Consider the following 22543-nt stretch of genomic DNA (forward strand, 5'->3'; position numbering starts at 1 on the left):
AGACTATTTAGTAAACTATTTTAGTAGATAACAATGCTATGTGAGAATGGGGAGCACATTAAGTACCCTAAAATGTTATTTTTTTCAGATGATAGCCTGCTATCATCTTGTTAAGTGAGGAGGTATATCTTGAGAGGATGCAAGAGTCTAAGCAGAATTCTTTTTTTTTTTTTTTTTTTTTTTTTTTGTGTGTGAATATCATTTTCTTGTTGCACAATAAACATTAGAATCCGAAGGTACATGTAACCTGGGCAGACAGATATTAGTGCTAACAATTTACATTCCCCTCCCAGTGTTTCTTCTCTGGGTGTAGCTACCTCTGTCCATCATTGATCAACTGGAAGTGAGTTGGATCTTCTTTATGTTGAAGATTTCCACTTCCATCAGAATACATCCTCATACAGTATTGTTGTTGAAGTGTACAGTGATCTTCTGGTTCTGCTCATTTCACTCAGCATCAGTTGATTTAAGTCTCTCCAGGCCTCTCTATATTCCTCCTGCTGGTCATTTCTTACCGAGCAATAATATTCCATAACCTTCATATACCACAATTTACCCAACCATTCTCCAACTGATGGACATCCATTCATCTTCCAGTTTCTAGCTACAACAAATAGAGCTGCCACAAACATTTTGGCACATATATGTTTCTTTCCGCTCTTTAGTATTTCTTTGGGATATAATCCCAGTAGTAGCGCTGCTGGGTCAAAGGGTATGCACAGTTTGATAACTTTTTGGGCATAATTCCAGATTGCTCTCCAGAATGGCTGGATTCTGTCACAACTCCACCAGCAATGTATTAGTGTCCCAATTTCCCCACATCCCCTCCAACATTTGTCATTATTTGTTCCTGTCATCTTAGCCAATCTGACAGGTGTGTAGTGGTATCTCAGAGTGGTCTTAATTTGCATTTCTCTGATCAGTAGTGATTTGGAACACTCTTTCATGTGAGTGGATATAGTTTCAATTTCTTCCTCTGAGAATTGTCTGTTCATATCCTTTGACCATTTATCAATTGGAGAATGGTTCGGTTTCTTATAAATTAGGGTCAGTTCTCTATATATTTTGGAAATGAGACCTTTGTCAGAACCTTTGTTTTTAAAAATATTTTCCCAATTTGTTACTTCCCTTCTAATCTTGTTTGCATTAGTATTATTTGTGCAGAAACTTTTTAGTTTGATGTAATCAAAATCTTCTATTTTGTGATCAATAATGATCTCTAGTTCTCCTCTGGTCATAAATTCTTTCCTCCTCCACAAGTCTGAGAGGTAGATTATCCTCTGTTCCTCTAATCTATTTATTATCTCCCTCTTTATGCCTAAATCATGGACCCATTTTGATCTTATCTTGGTATATGGTGTTAAGTGTGGATCCATATCTAATTTCTGCCATACTAATTTCCAGTTTTTCCAACAGTTTCTTCTGAATAATGAATTTTTATCCCTAATGTTGGAATCTTTGGGTTTGTCAAAGATTAGATTGCTATAGATGTACCCTTTTTTGTCCTTTGTATCTAATCTGTTCCACTGATCTACCAGTCTATTTCTTAGCCAATACCAAATGGTTTTGGTGACTGCTGCTATATAATATAGCTTTAGATCAGGTACACTTAGACCACCTTCCTCTGAGTTTTTTTTCATTAGTTCCCTTGCAATTCTTGACCTTTTATTCTTCCATATGAATTTTGTTGTTATTTTTTCTAGGTCATTAAAATAGTTTCTTGGGAGTCTGATTGGTATAGCACTAAATAAATAGATTAGTTTGGGGAGTATTGTCATCTTTATTATATTCGCTCGGCCTATCCAAGAGCACTGAATGTCTTTCCAATTATTTAAATCTGATTTTATTTTTGTGGCAAGTGTTTTGTAATTTTTCTCATATAATTCCTGACTTTTCTTTGGTAGATGGATTCCCAAATATTTTATACTCTCAACATTTGTTTGGAATGGAATTTCTCTTTGTATCTCTTGCTGTTGCATTTTGTTAGTGATATATAAAAATGCCGAGGATTTATGTGGATTTATTTTAGCAGAATTCTTTAAGATGAAATAATCACAGAAGGGAATTCTGAGATATCCAAAGTCAGCACAGTTTTTTTGTTTTGTTTTGTTTTTTTGTTTTTTGGCAGAGATATAGAAGATAAAATGTAAGCATTTAAGTAGGTTTGAATAGATTCAGCCTCCTCCATAGAACTCCTAACTGTCCTGTTCTCTTGATTTCATGAGTTTTAATCATATGAATCTGCTGTAAAATTATATATTTCTGCTTAGAGATAGGAAAGCCAAAGCATCATACCTGAAGTGCAAATCCTTGAAGGAGAATTGTGTTTCAATGATGCCCGTAGTTTTCACCCTAGAGTGCAGGACATCTTGTTCATTTGGAACATATCCAGGAGCTGTTATCCTGTCAAGATCATTGAGGTAACTAGAAGGGAGAAGACACAAACAAACAAACAAAAAAGATTGACCAGCACATTTGAAGGACTTAAGCCTGGGTAATAGTACAAGGGTACTTTTACTGGAGATTACATTAAAACTTGCCTTTTGATGCTAAATTTGTGCTTTGTAATTTTTTTTTCTTTCAATATAATAAATAGTTAAATTAGCAGGAGTTGGGGGGGGTGTTTAGGGATGAATGCCATGATTAAAGCTGAAGTAAATGTCTTTTTAGCAGAGTGGTGAGAAATGGACTTGGATTTCATCTATAAAGGGAACTCCCATGAAAGAGGATTCCTTTTACCAAGGCAGACCAGCATCTTCTCTGCAGCTTATAGTCTTAAAGAGCTACCTTAAGTACTGACTGATTAAATCACTAGTTTAAAGTTAAAGAGCTAGGATGGGTCAAGAATGCTAATTAAGGATAGTCTCCTCCTGACTCTGAGCTCAGCCCTTTTATCCAGGTAACCAAACTGCCTTTCTTACTTACAATATGACTTCAATAATGTAATCAAGGTACAGCATTTTACTATCCAGGTCACTGCGGCAGGTAAAAGATAAGTATGGGCCTTCCTGCTAGGAGACTGAAGCTCAAGAGAGAATCCAAACTATTGTTGTGATGAGAAAGAGACCTATATTTAAAATGTTCAAATCTTAGATCTGTTACATGCAGTCCTAGCCAGGTTACTATACTGAAGGTAAGGGCTTGATTAAATAACCTTTTCTCAGTCTTTGTGCGCTGCGCAACATGTGTGTGTGTGTGTGTGTGTGTGTGTGTGTGTGTGTGTGTGTGTGTGTGTGTATTTGAGGCAAAATCCAGATACACAGATGAGAGAAACAGAAAGAGACAAAAGAGAGGAAAATGAAGCAGAAAAAGACAGAGAAAAATGAGAAAGGAAAGACAGATAAAGATAGAGGATAGAAAGAGAGAGAGATAGAGATTCAGAGACAGAGAGAGAGAGAAAGAGAAAGAGAGACAAAGACAGACATTGACACAGAGACAGGCAGAAATAGAAAGAGACACACAGAGAGACACAAGAAAGACACAAAGAGATAGAGAAAGATAGGGAGAAAGAGTGACAAAGAGAGAAAGGAAGATACAAACAGAAAGGAGAAAGAAAGAAGAAAAAAGAGAGATAGAGGCAGACAGATAGAGGAGAGAGAGACAAAAAGATAGAGGCAAAGAGACAGAAAGAGAGAGGGAGAGAATAATGAAACTTATAGACTTGTTCTTGGAAAAATAAAGTTTTTAAATGTATAAAACAAAATATATAAGATTATAAAAAAAAATTATTATTTTGAAATGCAGTAGTCAATATCGACCCTAGTTGTAGAACCTTTATGCTAGAAAATCTCTAAAAGGCCATGTTTCTATATAATATAAGACTGATTTGTCAGGTTCTCAAAGACTAGAATTGAAGTCTGGATTTTAAATCTTGTCTCTGATACTTAACCATCTATGTGACATAGGAAAAGTTATTAAATTCTTTGGTGTTAGTTTCCAGGGTTTCATACCATCTGATCTATGACATTTTTTCCAGATCCACTTTGTGTTCCTATAGAACATAGTCTAATCTCTTCAAAGTTCTCAAGGATCTGGAGTTAAAGCTCTATGGCTCAATAGCAATATTTGTGACAGTGGACAGATTTTTTAATTTCCCCTAGGCCTTTGTTTTTATGTGCAAAATGAGAGGATTGGTTTGTTAATGAGATCTTTTCCTGCTGAAGACCCATCATCCTAAAATTATATTTTGGGGGCTAGAACAGAGTCTTAGCTCAAATCACCACACAGTCTCAGGAGATTCTAATCAACATGATGAAATGATATCAGAAAATTTTTCATAACATGATCTGAAAGACTTAATTGTTTATAGAAGATATTATTACAGACAATTTGCCAGATTTGCAATTCTATATTGGAATAATTGAATAATATCTCTTTGAACACTTTTCATTTTCAGTTTCCTGCAGGGATAGTCCAAGTTTCATACCCCCATTTAAATCTGAGGAGGTCATCTATGGGGGATGCCACCATTTCAACAGTTAACCTGTAAGTTGGAGAATGAGACAATGCATTATTTCCTGTCTCTTAGCATTCTAGACCTGGACAAACTTATCTATTATATTATAAATTTCTTCCATTTGGATCTGCAAAAACAAACAACACATAAAAGTTTTTAAATGGCTAATCCTTTCTGGATGATGGGCCTTTCAATTCAAATGTTAAAAATGTAGGCCATTTAAGTAGGCAACTGCTCTTATTCCCTTAGTTCAAAACTGTAACTTGAGTATTGTTCAGCCTGCCATCTGGGGGAGGGGGGAAGGAGGGGAAAAACTAGAACAAAAGGTTTGGCAATTGTCAATGTTGTAAAATTACCCATGCATATATCTGGTAAATAAAAACTATTTTTAAAAATTAATTAATTAATTAAAAAAAATAAAACTGTAGCTTGAGATCCAACAGATATCACAAGCTTTCCTCATGTATTTCTAATATTTAAGCAAGAACAGTCTCATAAGAATTAACAATAGCCTTAATAAAATTTTGCCACTTATGGATGATAATGATTTGGAAAGTAACATGGATTTGTACTCAAATTACTAGATTCTATTGCCTACTCCATAACTTAATAGAAATGGAATCTCTGGCCAAGTAGCTATAACTGTATAGCTACCTTGGTTTCCACCCCCCCTCATTTGAAGAGTCCATATGAGAAAAATCCCAAGGCTTCTTGGAATAGTGAAGAAAGCAATGCATTTGGAATTAAGAGAACCTGAATTTGAAACCTGATGCTTTCAGTTACTACCTGTTTGTGAGATTAGATCACAAAAGGTCATTGTGACACTTTTTCATCTACACATTGAAGAAATTGGTCTAATGAATAAATAGACTACTGGAAACATTGAGTGATTTGTCCAATGTTACATAGATTAAAAATGTCAGTGTGTCAAGCCTAGCTTCTTTGATTTAAAATTCAGCATCCTTACTACTATTCTAAGGTATCATGGAGATTCATTAGTATGTCTTGTCTTACAGATAAGGCTAGACTTGCTTCATAGCCCTTCTCTCAGCTTTAAACCTGTCATATTAAAAATTTACATAGCACCTTGAAGTTTGCAATGCTGTATAGATTTTATTTGAGTCATTCAAAATCTTGTGAAGTAGATACTATAGATGTTTTATGCTCATTTTATAGATGAGGAAACTGAAGATCAAAAAAGTTTAAATAATCTGCTAGTAGTCAAGCAGCTAAAAATTGGCATTTCAATCAGAATCTCTAGCATTCTTTTCAATATACTAGTGATGCATCTTTTCAAGTATTTGTAGACACAAAGATAAAAATGAAACAGTTCTTACCCTCAATGAGCTTATGTTCTGAAGAACGTGTATGTGTGTGTGTGTGTGTGTGTGTGTGTCTGTGTCTGTGGATGTGTCTGTGTGTCTGTGTGTGTGTGTGTGTCTGTGGATGTGTGTGTGTGTGTGTGTGTGTGTGTGTGTGTAATTGATAGATTCACAATGCATTTAAGTTTGAAGGAGAGAGAATCAGCAATTGGGACAATAAAAAAAAAGTTTCTCATATATGATGATACCTAAGCTGACAAAATTTTTGCAAGGAAGTTATCAGAAGAAATAGTGTCATAAGAATAGGATCAAGCCTGTAAATGTATACTGAGAAATGTCAGTCTCTGGTCACATGCAGGAGGCAAATTTTGTGGGAATATAGAGTGCATAAAGGAAATTAATATACAGTAAAAGAAAAGTAGGTAGGAACCAGATTGTATGAGGTTTAAATACCAGCTGGTAAAGTTTGCATTTTAATGAATTTGCATTTTAACCCCTGAGTAAATGGAAAGCCACTGAAGATTTTTGAGCAAAGTAGGGATGTGAAGAGACAGTAATTGAGGTAAATTATTTTCACTGAAATGTTAAGAATATTTTGGAAAGTGGGGAGATCACAGAGAACAATTATTGGGTTGATGCAATAATCTAGGCGATGTGATAAAAAAGAGAAGACAAGAGGTGATAAAATAGAATAGTTATCTTTTGAGAGGAACAAAGAATTAGTTTTCTTGGACATAGAATTAATGTGACTTCACAACTATTAAGACATAGAAAATGAAAGAGAATGAAGAATAAAAAATGATTCTGGGATTTCAAGACTTTGTATATGGAAAAATGGGAGGATCCTCAAAGGAATCAGAAAAAAATTGAAGATGATTCCCTTTTCCAAATCTATATATGTGAGTTTGGGGTTGTGGTATTTGTTGAGGAAGATAATGACTTCCTTTTTGGATACAAATAAATCTATAGTGCATTACTTTCCCCCCCCCCCCCCAAAGTGGTGAGGCGGCTAGGTGTCACAGTGGATAGAACACTAAAACCTGCAATCAGAAAGATTTTAGTTCAAATGTGATCTTGGACACATACTAGTTTTACAACCCTGAGGAATTAAAAATGAGTTGTAAAATGGGGAAAGAAATGAAAAACTACTCCACTATCTTTGTTGAGAAAAGCCCTAATGAGGTCACAAAGAGTTGGATGTGACTAAAACAACTGAAAAACACAAGATAATTGATGATAAAAAGAATAAATATTTCTGCACAAAGAATTTAGAATATTTGATTCTCAATTTCTGTGGACTTTAATATAGTGTTATACATAGAAAATTGGCTATTTACCTAAATATTCATATAAACTAGGAAAAATCTTAGTCCATTGAATTATTCAGTCTTTCAAAAAAAAATACCTGTAAGGACCAAGATAATAATAAAAAAAACAAAAAAACAAACAAACAAAAAAAAAACTATACCAGTTAGATTTAAACATTTTCATTTGCATTCATAATGGAGCTTATTTGTATGCAAAATATTGTTTTATTTTGCAAATTCATGATTTGATTGTGGAAACCTGTCTTGTAAAACTGGGGAGGTAATAGGGTCATTCAAGAATTTAGCTCAATTGTTTTGAAAGACCAGATTATTTCCTATATCTTTTTTTAAAAATTATAATTAATGTGGAAGAATTTGTAAGAGTCAAAAGACCTCAGATTCTAGCTCTGCTACTTGCTATCTTCCTATTTATATCTCATTTATAAAATGAGGGAGAATTGAACTTCACTAGATGATCTCTAAGTTCCTATCCAGCTATAATTTTATGATTTTATCATCCAATGAATTTGTTATTTGATTCCCCAAAAGATAAATGGTCAATGGAGTCAGACAGTTTCAAAAGAAGAAATGCAAGCTTCATTAAGCATTTGAAAAAAAAAATCTAAAATAAGTAATAGTAAAAGAAATACAAATTTAAACAACTGTTAGTTTCAACCTAATACTTTTTGGATTAACAAAGCTTACTGAAGAGGAAAATGACATGTGCTAATATATAGTATTGTTTAAACTATTCTGGAAAATAATTTGGAACTATTTCCAAAAAATCAACAGTTTGTCAGCCTTTTGACAAGTGACACTAAGTTGCAAAATGCAAATGTTAAAGATATATGCCCTAAAGCAGTCATCCAAAAAACTTATGTAGAAATATACACATATGTATATATGTATATATCAAAGCAGCATTTTTAATATAACAACAAAAAAAGGTTATAATCATCAAAAGAGAAATGGTTGATTGAATTGTGACTTATGAAGGTTAATATTATTAGAGAGTAAAAAATGATAAATATTAAAGATTCAAAAAATTAAAACTTCTATGAACTAATATAACATAAAGTGATGAGAACCAGGAGAAAAATGTGTTGAATGACCAAAAGAATTTTAAGGAGAAAAAATTCTAAAAGACTACAGAACTCTCAGTTACTAATGATGACTCCATAAGACTGATAATGATGATTTCTACCTCTTGGCAGATAGGTGACAGACTGCAGGTACCAAAATACATGCATATTCAGGCACAGTCAATGTGATGATTTATTTTTTTTAATATACTTATTTGTTACATGTGAGATAGTAATACAATAAAAAGAAGGAAAGAAAGAAAAGTGTGTCAATAAATCATTAGAAAATACCCACAAAGGGAAGAAAGAAGTTCAGAAGGAACACAAACAAGACAGTTGTATTATTATGCTGTTAAATTTAACATACACAAAAATTCAAACTACATATAACTTCTGCCATTTTATATGCCATCTTTTTTTTTTTTTTCAATTATCATGCTTAATTTCTGTGCACAAGTGTGTATGAGAGTGTATGTAAAACATTTTTTTAAAATACTTAATCCTAAGTCAGAGGCCCCAACCTTGGGAGATCCCCAAGCTGAGATATCTACCCATCTGTACTATTCTATCATACTTCTCATTTTGCCAGCAATAGCTGCAGTCTACTTGGTTCAGGAGTTCCCTGGTAAAGCCAACCTCCAGAGATCGCAAAACAAAATGAAAAATAAAATATCTCTTTGATTTAGTCATTTGATTAATGACCCCTGCTCTAAATTGATTTTCATAAGTACATGTATAAGACATATTTGTATATGTATTCTTTATTATTATTCTCAGATTTTAGTTTTTAGTGTGAATACAATTCTATACCGTGAAACATTGTTTCTTTTACAAAAGAAGTGTTGACCAGTCAACCTTATTTTTTTTTTAACCTTATTTAAGGTTTCTTTTGAGTATTTGTTATCCTTACTGGGACTTACTATGTGGTACTATGAAATATTATAAATAAATAAATATATGTATACACACACACACATATATATGTACCTATGTGTATATACACTAACATATACATACATATGCATGCAAACATATATACATATCAGTTTCAAAAGTGAAGCCTTATTTTTGGCATACACAAATACAATTAATTTCTCTAATATTAAGACAACTTGTTTGTCCATATATTTTTAAAGTTAAGGGCTAACTCAGTGAAGTCAACATTTGCATTTTGATATAGCCTGAATTGTTTGGCTCTGCTTTGCTTTTCAGACAAGACTTCCATTTCCTCCAGGCCTCTATGTAACAATTTAAGATTCTAAACTATATAAAACTCGAATTGACAAAGAATGTTTTAAAAGTGTGGAATTCCCTATATCACTGAAATCACAGTTCAAATCTTTATCTCTCTCAATGTCCATTTATCAATAGCTCTGTAAATTCATTGTTGTAGGAAGCAAACAATAAAAAAGCCTTCTGACACAAACTAGTACCTATTTTACAACTTACTTCTACCCTGGGAACTAAGAGATTAATTGACTTTTCAATAGCTCAGAGATAATCTGTGTCAGAGAAATATGTTTGCATACACAAACACCCATCTGGGCACACACCCACACACACACACACACACACATGAATGAGTATATACATGGAAGATCCTTTGATCATTTTCTTTTTTAAAAAAATGCCAAATTTTTATTAGTATTGAGTTCTTTAAACACTAGCATCCTGGTTTTATTATGACTAGGCCATGTTGTATTTAATGCCACAGAAACTGAGGCAAGATAGAGATTAGAGAGTTTTTAATATTTTATTTGGATTTCTGAGAGTGAGAAATTGTCTTGGATCAAAGGCCATTTTGGTCCCAGGCTGATGTCTCAAAGCATTCAGCATCAGCATCAGCATTGAATGTGAGATTCCAATGAATTATACATGACTCCAGAGGTCAGGGAGAGAAAGGGATGGAGTCCAAACACTGGTAAATGAGGGAATTTCCAGGGATAGACCATCAATCCGGTTCTGACATGTTGGGAGTAGGACTATAAATTCTGATAATCTGGGAGCAAAGGGAGTAGTTAGCTACATACAGAAATTCTGGAACTTAGAGATTGAGGATACCAATTAGGTATCTGAGATAGAACACATGGAGTCTTATCTTTTGTAATGCCAAAGTGGCCAAATCTCTACAGCCCTACTTATCCCAGCCCTAATGAACAGGAAAGGGGAGTTGCAACCAGGAAGATTGAGGCAGAATAATTCAAGGAACTAAGGCAGAACAAATTAGGGAAACTGAGGCAGGACAATTAGGGAAATAAAAGGAAACTGTGGTGCAACAATATATTTAACCTGACAAATATATCACATTATTTATCTTCTCATATACCACAGTTAGAGAACTAACTGTGAAAACTTATCTGGTATTTATTTTCAAGTCTAATTTATCTTAACACTTTTCTTTTTTTAAAAAAACTTCATCTCATTTGTTTTTTTAGCTAGTATTTTCAATGTTACAAATGTACATAGAATTGTTCCCATATTACTATTTTCAAATTAACTATGCTACTTGACTTTTTCAACATATTACATTGAAAATTTTTATAAGAATGAATTTACTTACTAAGCTGCTGAGTCATTGAGTTGGTATTCTGATGCCCTCTCAAAGCAGTTCTGGATTCCTGGATCTTTCCATAGTCGTTTTATTATTTCAGTCAGTTCAGGAGTCATGGTGCCATCTTCTAAGCCATTTGCTATCATAAAAAGTTGTTTTTGGTCTTCCTAAATAAGTTTTTAGTCAAAAGAATGAAAATGTTTTCACTTGGAGTCAAGAATTAGCATGTTTTATTTGGAAGATTTTTTTTATCATGTTCCTTTTAAAAGATAACATACGTTCACAGAAAGTTGCATGTTTTGTGTGCACATCTCTCATTTTTTAGTGGAACATAAAGAAAGACAACCATTGATTTCTATATTTCCTCTTCTCCTTGGTTCTTTACTGTTCTGAATGTATTTTAAGCATGCCTTCTTTTGGCAAATTTTATGTTTCTATATCTTTTAAAATGGCTATCTGATTGATTAAGAAATTAAGTAGCAGACAAGTTGAAATTTGAATGAAAAATATAATAAGTAGAAGCTTTATAATTCTATTCTTTATGCTACAGATATTATTTCTTACTTTTATTTTTTTAATTAACTTTGTTTTATTGAGATTTTGTTATTATTAGGAACAGACTGGAAACATTTATTTCTGCAATGCAGATGATCAGTATATTAGAGTACTGTTTGAGAGAACTGTTTGAAAGCACTGAGGATTTATGAGTTGACAATTAATAATGTGTCAGATATTACACTTGAACTCATGTTTTCTTGATTCCAAGTCTGTCTCTCAATATACTATTCTTGGATTCCTCTCTATTTTACTTTTTTGATAAAGTGAGCTCCTTTGATGCATATGTTGTAGATTAAATAAAAGCTATGTCCTTATCCACCAGATAATATTTACTCTTTTATTAGCATATATAAGTGGAATTTGTTTTGATGATTACTCAGGTAAGAGAAAAAGTTCATACTGAAGTTATTGAAGGGATTTTGGGGGAGAATACCAGTAATATCTGTCATTTTTATAGCCCTCTACAAAGAAGTTAACATACATTATCTCACTTGACTATCAAAACCTTGTGAAATAGACTGTCCCCATTTTCAGGAAAACAAACAAATCAAGAACTGTATCTAAGAAAGTTTGATTGACATGTCCTCAGACACACAGATAGTTCATGTGAGGCTCAATTTCATATTTTTTTATTCATAGAATAGCACTCTTTCCACTATTTATATAATCCTTATGAACTCTGTGATCACAAACATATTTTTCTATTATAGATAACTCCTATGAGGCTTAGAGATGATCAGGATTTTTCGCAATATTTGCTAGATTATTAGTGTAACTGCATTGTAGGTTATATTCCATACATTTATCTGGGGATATAGCAATGGTTTTAAGATTTTATGAGAAAGAGATCACAAACTTTAATAAGGCCTATTTGTTGCTAGCATGATCACAATCAGGCTCTATTGTCACAACACAACTGTTCATTCACTGACCTAATTCAATTACTAAATAGCTGAAATCTCCAGATGGATCATGTCACTGTTGATTCATTTCTTGTATAGACAACTTTCCTTCCTGATTGGCCAGATGTTGATGTGAATAGCAAACTGTGTTGTTTTTGATGATGGTTCTACATATATTCTTCCTCTGTGAAAATGTAATCTGGAACATTTTATGTAATGAGACTGCTGAATCTAGAGTAAGAATTTTAATTGAATAAGTAATTTTAGATTTCTAAACCAAAGTCTTAGTGCATTTCAAGACATGAAAGCATTTCCTAAATATTAAGAATTTGGTTGCTTATTTTAGCAAAATATTGAAAAGCAGTTACTATGGAAAGATTAAGGTGCTACAAGGTAGGAGGGGAAAGTGAGGAAGGAAAGATTTTTTTTAAACAAACTATTAGAAACAGTTCCATTCTTAAAAGACTAAGAAAATTATTTTAAATAGTTTCCCCTTATTTTGGTATCATGTGATTAAAAAGTCATGAGTACAGAAAGATTTATTTTTTTTTATCTCTTTAGAAATTATGCCAAGTGCATGCTAGTGAACTCCCATCTTGAATTGTTGCATGTGATTTACTGCTGAAGTACTTGTTCCAATTAAAAAACAAAACAAAGCAAATCTGAATTTTAAAACGTGAAAAGAAATCAGTTTTGAAATAGTGTAATTTAACATGGGACTAAAGATAACTTTTGCTAATTAAGTTTTTTCATTTTGCCAATCATTTTCTCTATATCCTTTGGCAAGTGGTTCCAACTCTGATTTTAGTTTCTTCCTCTGTAAAATGAAGTAGTTGGACTTAACTTTTTAAAAGTTCTTTTCAGCTTGAAATAAATGATCTTACACTTTTTTGCTCTATAGTCTAAAATTTAAGTTTAACATAAAATTATTATTTTCCAAGTCTACTATGCTTGGAGAAAACCAATATTTACTTATCTATATCATTGATCAGATCCTGTCCCACTTTGTGCAGTTATATGTGCATGAACTTCTTTGGGGACAGAAAGTCAGAGTGCTAGATTTATTGTCCCATGACCTTGCTTCATATGCTGGTTCAAATGATTATTCATTGATAATGAGATCCTGATAGATAGTAATAATAAGATAATGAGAAGATTAAGTCTTAGTTTCCTCACATGGTAATTAATGGAAACAATGGTTATGACACAGCTTAGAGTTGTTTCAAATGAGGTCATGCATATAAAATACTTCACAAATCTTAAAATCTGTATCAGTTGTTATTTCACTAAAAGTTAAAAACTTACAGCATTATCAAAAAATCTTCATTCTAATAGAGTTTTGCTATTATTATTATTATTTTTTTTTTTACCAATTTATGTGTGTCTGGCACGGAATAGAGTCCCTAATAAATGGTTTTCTATGTATTCTGATCCTTGTATTGTAGTATCACTGTGACAATTTGTCAAGAACTAAAGTACTGTCAAAAGATCATCAATTCTGAGCTGGAAAGGGGGTCATGTGGTTCATCCCTTAAATTTTCACCACTCACACTAGTGGCATAAAGCAGAGCCAAGATTCTTCTGAATCCAGAACCATCATTCTATACTATTAAGACTATCCCTGTAGTATACTATCACCACATTCAAAGTTCATACCTCACTTAGAGTCCATGGGAGTTACAGAGTACCTTCTAGTAATAATCCTAAAGAGGCCCTCTAGGAATTCTGGGGAATGCCAAGGAAGTTAGTAAGAAAAAAAATAAAACAAAACAAAACACTTTAAATAAGGGAGAAAAATTATATAATCTTATTTGGCCCCTAACCATTAGGGGGTGTAGTCTGGCCCAGCCCTTGAGTTTGAGAAGAATCCTTGGCATACTCAGGCCTTCCAGAAACTTATCAAAATCCCAGTGAATTATAGTGGGTATGTGAGACTGTAAAGGATTCAAAATAATCTGCTTTCCCCCAAGTTGCCTTGGGATTCATTGCATAGGAAATTTCATTGCCTGAGAACTTGGTTAAAAAGAAAATGCTTGATTTATTGGACCCTGGAGATCACTCAAAGTTCCTTCCTCCATTCCAATATTCTCTTGTGTTTCTAAAATTGGGTGAAGTTGTCCTAGGATTAAGAGGGTGGGTCAGAGAGTGCTGATACTGGGATCTAAATAATTTACAATAGAGATTACTACATTCTGGGACCCAAAGCCTGAGTGACTGTAATCCCTGGAGGTAAACAGTGATTCCCTGGAGGACACAAACTAGTTAGCCCATGTCATTGACCATAATGTTGGATATTCAGGCAAAGTAATAATCTATGCTAAAAATTTCATATATTGTATCTGAATTATTGCACAATGTCCTCAAAATGATAGATTAAAAATTTCCATTTTATCTCTTTCCATGTTTTCTTTTGTTGTGCTATATATTCTCTTGCCCCAACACCCACACATATTCTCTACATGACCTTGGACAGATTGTTATATCTTTCAGTGCTTAGATATCTAGACATTGACTAAAATGTGGTAGCTTACTATTGTGGAGGGAGTTTCTTCATCTGGGATTTCCTTTGAAATCACAGGTCTTGTCCCATCACTTTGCCTCTCCCAATCCTTATGACAGTTGTCTGCTTTTATTGTATGTTTGGATTATAAATTCTTTCCAAGCAATACTATGATTTATTTGATTCTGTTGCTTAAAGTAGGCTCTCAATGATATTTTTGGTAAATTCTTAGAATATATGAGCCATAATAAACTTTGAGCCAGGAAGACCTAGATTCAAGTTCTACTCTGACACTTACTAGGAGTGTCATCATGGAAAAGTAATTTGATGGGGCAGCTAGGTGGCTCAGTGGATAGAGCACCAGCCCTGAATTCAGGAGGATCCAAGTTCAAATCTGATCTCAGATACTTCCTAGCTGTGTGACCCTGGGCAAGTCATTTAACCTCAGCTAAAAAAAAAAAATAATAATTTAATATCTTTAATTAAAATCTCTGAACCTCAGTTTCATCTTCTGTTAAATAGAAGTACTACATATTTCAAAAGATACTCAAATGGGACACTATATGCAAACTGCAAACTTTAAAGTGTTACATATAACTATTATTTTTATCATCATTATCATCATCATCATCATTATTTGGGGCTTATGATGACTTCCAGATTAACTTCTTTTATCTTGTTTTTTGCTCCTTCCCATAATTGGTCTTATTTGTGCATGTGTAGAAAAAAACTACTTCTTAGAGAAAGGGTCTTAGCCTGGTGTTGATATGCTTTTTAAAAATGATGTGATAATTACATTTCAATATAATTGAAATCCTATATGATGCTTTGTTCCTGTTAGGCTATAAAGCTATGAACTGCAATGCATTTTTAAAAACTCTGGGTATTTAGCTGAACTCTTCAAGCCATTCAATCTAACAATTTAGTAAATTCCAGTGATAACATCTTTTTATGTTTGATCCTGGTGGTGAACTTGTCTAAGGATCTGTATAAATCAGTGTATTATGCTAATGAAATGACACATCCTTTAAATCAGGGCTACCTCTGGCTCCTTCTCACCCAAGAAATTTTTACATGACCTTGATTATATAGATATAGATATAGATATAGATATATAATAGGTATACAAATCAAATATTTACTGATGATAAATCATAAGTTTGCAACTCTCACCTTCAGTTACAAGACTCTATGTGGGATCAGAACTCACAGATCAAGAATATGGCCTTTATATAATAAAGTTAAAAACATGTTTTCTCAATAATGCTGATTGCTAGTGGAAAGTGTATCAGAAAAGACCAACTAGCCTTGTGCAAAGATAAAACACATGGAATGGGCAGAAGCTACAGATAGAATAATTATACTATGTCTGTACTAAATGAAGATGCTCAGAGTTAAATGATAAAGACTCAGCCTAAAAGATAAGGATTGAAATGCTGAAAGATCTATAGCATTTTTTCACTTTAAAACATGTGCCCATATTTAATGTGGGTAGATATTAAGAAATAAATTTACTGTTATTGATCTTAATAATAAAACATGTTGATCATTTCAGAATAGATTATTAAAACTTTTACTGAGAACATGTCAAAATGGATAACATCTAGTTACAAAGACTGAATTCTATCCTAATAAACACTTAATAGTTGTGTAAATCTAGGCAAGTTTTAAATTTTCTGAGCTTTGCTTTCATCATCTGTAACATGGGAAAAATAGAAGCACTTCTCCACTAGGGTTGGTATGAGCATCAAAGGTATGAAAAGTGCTTTGCAAGCTTTAAAGTGAGGTCAATGATTATTATTGAGAAACAATGTTGTACAATAGAAAAAAAAAAAAAAAAACACACACAAAGTCATAAAGATGTGATTCCAGGTCTCAATTTTGACAAATCATCTTTGGCCCTGAACAATTTACTTAACCCCTGAGCAATTCTGTAAATTGCAAAGCAGTTGCTAGTTGGCTTTAAAAGGGGTTCTCTATATCATAGTTTCATAGTTTTAGAACTGAAAGACAATCTAACATGTCATGAAGCCTAACCTGTTCATTTGTACAAAGGGAAACTGAGGCTAGAAAATGTAAATAATTTGGTCAAGGACATTTGGGTAATGGCTAGCTAACTAGTATTTATATATCACTTTAAAGTTTGCAAAATGCTTTGAAGATATTATTTCATTTGATCCTTCAACAGCCCTGAGAGGTAGGTGCTGTTTTACTGATGAGGAAAGTAAGGTTGAAAAGCTAAATAAGATGTTTGGGACTACAATGCTAAAACTCATCTGAGCCAAAATTTGAACTCAGGTCTTCCTGACTCCATGTCCAGCTCTATATCTCTTTTTTGAGTGGTTGAATCAATGTGCTGTGACTCCAAATCTAGTGCTATTTTTTTTTCAAGTTATCATGTTACCTCACCAATGAAATCTCAGTTCTGGAACCCAAACAGTTACTTATTATTAAATTAGAGGTTATTAGCCTGACTTTGGTCACTTTTATAGGTTACTGTAAGGAAATGGTCAAGTAAATTTTATAGTCATATATAAATTTGAATTGTTTTTAACTTTCTAATTCTCATTTCCTCATTTGTAAAATGTAGGAGTTAATTTTTGAACACTTAGCTTTAAAGGGGGAAAAAGGCCCAACAAAAATCATTCTGGCAGTGGTTTCCAGGTGGCAAGAAAAAAAATTAAAAATATTTCCACACATAAAATTCATGATTCACAGAAACATTCTTGGTCTAGACCATGGAAAAATTTATTTGGAAGTCAATTTAGTTATGATGTAGCTGTTGTAGTATGACTCTGCTGAACAATTCTCACCATACATTTATAAATATAATCCCTTAATTCTAAGACATGACAATCTAGAACAAGTTGTAGTTTTATGAATAGATATAATATTTACCATTCAATTGAAAAAAAAAACTTTTTTAATGTATGAATTAGGTGAGGAAATTTATAGCATCTGTTTAGACAAGTAATACTTTCAGAGTAGTTGTATTTAGTTACTAATAGTAGTCACATAAGTAGTAATAGTAGCTAAAATTTGAAAGTTTCCTAAGTGCTTAATAGATATTTCATTTGTTCTTCACAACAACCCTGTGATGTACTTGCTATTTTTATCTCCATTTTATCAATAAAGAATCTGAGGCTGAGAGACATCAAGTGATTTGTCAAAGATCATACTACTAATAATTGTCTGAAGTGAGTCTGAACTTAAAATTTCTTGAATCAATGTTCAAGTCTAGTTCTTTATCTACTGTGACAACTAGCGGTTGCCACAAAATGATTTCAATCTTATAGTTTTGTTTTAGGATCTTACTATTGAATGGTATTGTTTTCACACTTACTGTACTTTGTTGATTTACATAATCAATTCCCAGAACTGCCATGGCCTTCACAATGGCCAGAATGGACTGCAAGGTGTTACTGTAAACAACAGCTTTGAACTCTATACATTCTTGCTCTGTGTAGCCATTCTTATGAATAATCCTATAATGAAACAGAAAAAAAAAAAAAAAAGGCTGAAGTGAGTTTAATATTTGTCTATTTAGTAATACCAAATCATGCAAGGATACTTTATATTTTGGAGGCAAAAATCACTGACATTAAGGGATATACCTGGTGGGATGTTTAGAGGAATAATGGACTACTAAATTTCACTGGCACAAAGAATTCCTAAATATGTAAAGTTATTTCTCCAGTACAAACTGGCAAATAATTTATAACTCAAAGTCATAGAGCATTGCATAGGATATTGCAAGATTAAGAGATTTACCCAGGTTACTCAATTAGTTTGCATTAAAAACAAGATTTGATCTCATTCTTCTTTAAGGCCTTCCCTTTCTACTCTGACCCACCCAAGATCTTTAATTTTTTTTTTTTTAATGTGATTAGAGATACTTATGTTTATACTTTGTGAAATTCTGGAGCTCCTGAATTAGTCTTTGCATCCCCATTGGCCTCAAGGCCACTTAAGATACACTTCAATAAACAATAATAGAAAGAAACAAAAAGAAATATTTCAGAATGGCAGTGTAAAACTGAACCTGAATTACTTTATGTCTTTGGGTTTGATTTCTTTCTATTTTATCATTTACATTTTTTTAAATTTTTGACCTTGATTTTATCTAATCAGGAAAAACAGCTTGGAGTTTTGGAATTCTCTCAGAATACACCATTCTTTTTTTGTTGTTGTTTTTTTTTTTTGGGGGGGGGGGCAAATCATGGACATTTTGCTTGAAAAATTCACTCCCTCTCAAGAAGTTAGTATTCAGATTCTCAGAACACGAATATATACAGTACAGTGAAATTTTTAATAGAATATTGAACAATTTCTACAGGAAGTACAGACAGAAGCTAGGAAATACATTCCTCTTCTGATCACTTAAGATACAGGGAAAAATAGGAAGGTCTGTTTTCTATTTTCAGTATTACATGATGTTTATTTCCAAAGGCAGGAAAAAGCCTGATTTTTTTTTTTTTTTTTAATTTAAGTAGTTGTCCTGTGGTTGAATTTATTGTTATTCTTTAGTACAAATATATACCAGTATATTTTCACTTGTGTTTTTCTTCCATGCAAACCTTTGCTCAGAAAGGAACTAAATCATGTTATACTAGTTAAGTATGGATGGGGTAGCTCATATATGTTGACTGAGAGGAAATTAGTTCATATGAATTTAGTGAAGTTTACTGTATAATTATAAATACCGATCCACAGAGCTGGCAGAATAGTTTTGAATGAAGTGCCAGGTTTTTGTTTTTATTGTTGTTGTTGTTGTTGTTGTTTTAATTTATTGACTCTCTTGAGAGATGCTGGAGTTCAAAGTGTGACTTGACTTCTGCAATTATTTTGAATTTTTTTAAACAAATTGAGTGGCCTTGTCACAACGAAGAATTCTCAGTTCTTCTGAGATGTATGATTGAAGCAAATGATTAAAGAGGAGAAATCCAAAGAAATTATTCAATTTCCTCAGGCTGTAACAAATTTATCTTTTTTTTTTTTTTTAATAGAATAGGCTATGAACATGAGCATTCTATAAAGAAATACTGTCAACAAAAAAAAATAGAACTTGCTCATTTATTATGAGCCAATCTATGAGAGCATGAACCAATTCAAGGATACTTAAATTCTTAAAGTACAATGAATTTTGCCCATTCTGGAAAAAGTTAATTATAACATGTCAAAGCTGAATCTTAGACTATGTACCCTAATCTATAATGTGAACAGCACTCCTGAGAATAGTTTCCTGATGACTTCCTGTCAGGGTGAATTCAATTTCTCCTGAAGCAACCCATTTATGTGTATGTATGTACCCTATTTTTTAATTGTTTCTTTCAAGTGTTAAGCAATTAATTTCTTTCCCTCCCACCAACTGTAAAAAAGAAAAAAATAAACTCATACAAATAATAAGCATAGTCAAGAAAAATGAATTCCCACCTTAACTAAATATCCCAGTTCTGTTAAGAACTTACAATTGAACACAAATTGCTATGAAAACATAAAGGTACCAAAAGAAATTTGGTGTAGACCAACACCTCACAACTGTATTCTCAGAAAATCTCTAAATGTAATACATATGTATACATATCTATATATAGATACAAACAGACATATATATAGATATGCATAGACATGTACATGTGCTTTTCTACACGCAAAAAATGTGTATATATGGATGTGAGTATATACATGTGGGTGTACACACACACACATGCACACACACACACATGCATACACACACACACATATACACCTTAAGAGGAACAAGAATGAAATTTCCTTTTGGATTTGTAGATAGCAGAAGAATTCAAGCACATTTTATTTATAAGTTGTATAGTATAGAGGGCCAGAACTCTGGCAAGGTATACTTGAATTAAGGACAGCAGGATGCTTATAGTCTAAGTTATAGTTATTATGGGATAATAGTTCTCTAATTAAACATATACTTAAAGAGATGTAATGATGTAATCACTCTAGTTGGCATATACTTGGATGTAATTTTCTACAGTTGGCACATGCTCTGTTGCTGTAGTGATATAATGGTACTGAGGTATTTAAGGGCTGAGAGGACTGGGAACTGGGAGTCTCAGACACAGAGGAGTCTCAGCCAAAGACACAGAGAAGATTCAGGACTCCATCTTTGACCAGCTTTGTGGTAGCCCTCTTCCCTTCATCACTTTTTCAGCTAAAGATTAAGGCCCATGCAGAGATCCTCTGGAAAGTTAGTCCAGACATTAATGTATGGAATACTTGCCCTTACCCAAATTAAAATCAGAGACTCTCAAGGTCAAAAGCAAAAAAAAAAAAAAAAAATTATTACAATCTTGCAAGAAAGGGCAACTCCAAATAGACAAGATGTCAGTAAAGAAGTGCAAAGAACAAACTGCAAAACACAAAATTTATAAACCCTAAATGTGGAAGCCCCAAACTTTTCTCCCATTGTCTGGGGGAGTCCTAAGCATGGAAATCTATGCCAGAAACAAAAGAAAACTAGTAATAAAATATTTACCCATTAAGTACTTAAATACTAATTAAGAGGTGGTGGGAACAGTAGGGGAATGTTCATCCAAGATAATCAAATGCCTACAGCTTTTAGCTAAAGTTCAACTTATTATGGAAAATTCTCAAGTCACAATTAGGGTATAGATCAAAACCACATTCCCATAAGAGGTCCTCACTCTGTTTATCTCTTTTTGTACCTATTCTTTATTTATTGACATTTGAAGATAACACACAACATTCTGTATACATTTACTCAACTATCTTTTTTTTTTTTAATAGTTTTAATAGTTTTTATTTACCAGATATATGCATGAGTAAATTTTACAACAGTGTAGCTGGTTCAGTTCATTACTGCTCTATTGGAACTGATTTGGTTCATCTCATTGTTGAAAATGGCCACAGCCATCAGAATTGATCATCATATAGTATTGTTGTTGAAGTATACAATGATCTCCTGGTCCTGCTCATTTCACTCAGCATCAGTTCATGTAAGTCTCTCCAGGCCTTTCTGAAATCATCCTGTTGGTCATTTCTTACAGAGCAATAATATTCCATAATATTCACATACCACAATTTATTCAGTCAATCTCTAATTGATGGGCATCCACGTAGTTTTCAGTTTCTGGACACCACAAAGAGGGCTGCCACAAACATTCTTGCACATACAGGTCCCTTTCCCTTCTTTAAGATCTCTTTGGGATACAAATCTAGTAGCAACACTGCTGGGTCAAAGGGTATGCACAGTTTGATAATTTTTTGAGCATAATTCCCAATTACTCTCTAGAATGGCTGGGTGTATTCACAATTCCACCAACAATGTATCAGTGTCCTTGTTTTCCCACATCCCCTCCAACATTCTGCATTATCTTTTCCTGTCATTCTAGCCAATCTGACAGGTGTGTAGTGGTATCTCAGAGTTGTCTTAATTTGCTTTACTCAACTATCTTGTTTCTGGTCTCCAATCCCTATGCACTTGGTTTGTCCTTTTTCTCTCTACTGGAGTCCATCCTCAACCTTTTAATACTTCAAGTCTAATTGGCCCTTCCTCTCCAGGCTGTTCAAGCTTTCCTCCATGGAAATTCCAATCATGTCCCTGAGCTTAAATTTTCACTATAAAACCTATTTGTGGGCTATTCCATGGCTGTTTCCTTCCTTTGTGTCAGCCTAGCATAGCATTCTGCCTTGTGGTATCTTTTCCCTTCCCCATGTCACATAATATGTTTTCTAACTTCACTATGCTTCCCAACTCTACTTTTCCTCCTTACAGATAATTCATCAAGGTATTAAATCCCTTTTAGGATTTAGCCTGCTAGCTAAGGGCATGTCCCAACCTCATGGGGGTACTCCCTTTGTACTGGGAAATTGTG

The 22543-nt window shown here is 33.2% G+C and overlaps 1 protein-coding gene across 1 annotated transcript in view; it reads right to left on the reverse strand.

Annotated features, from left to right (window-relative positions):
• Positions 1-22543, reverse strand: part of GNAT3 (G protein subunit alpha transducin 3) — a 90094-nt gene that overhangs the window by 13571 nt on the left and 53980 nt on the right. The window contains exons 3-5 of the mRNA XM_074266922.1: positions 18022-18163; positions 10728-10885; positions 2296-2424 (exon numbers count right to left, since the gene is read on the reverse strand). Of these exons, the coding sequence (XP_074123023.1) occupies positions 2296-2424; positions 10728-10885; positions 18022-18163 (429 nt within the window). The remainder of the gene's footprint in view (positions 1-2295; positions 2425-10727; positions 10886-18021; positions 18164-22543) is intronic.

The sequence above is a fragment of the Sminthopsis crassicaudata genome, chromosome 5 (assembly GCF_048593235.1).
Source record: "Sminthopsis crassicaudata isolate SCR6 chromosome 5, ASM4859323v1, whole genome shotgun sequence".
Lineage (NCBI taxonomy): Eukaryota > Metazoa > Chordata > Mammalia > Dasyuromorphia > Dasyuridae > Sminthopsis > Sminthopsis crassicaudata.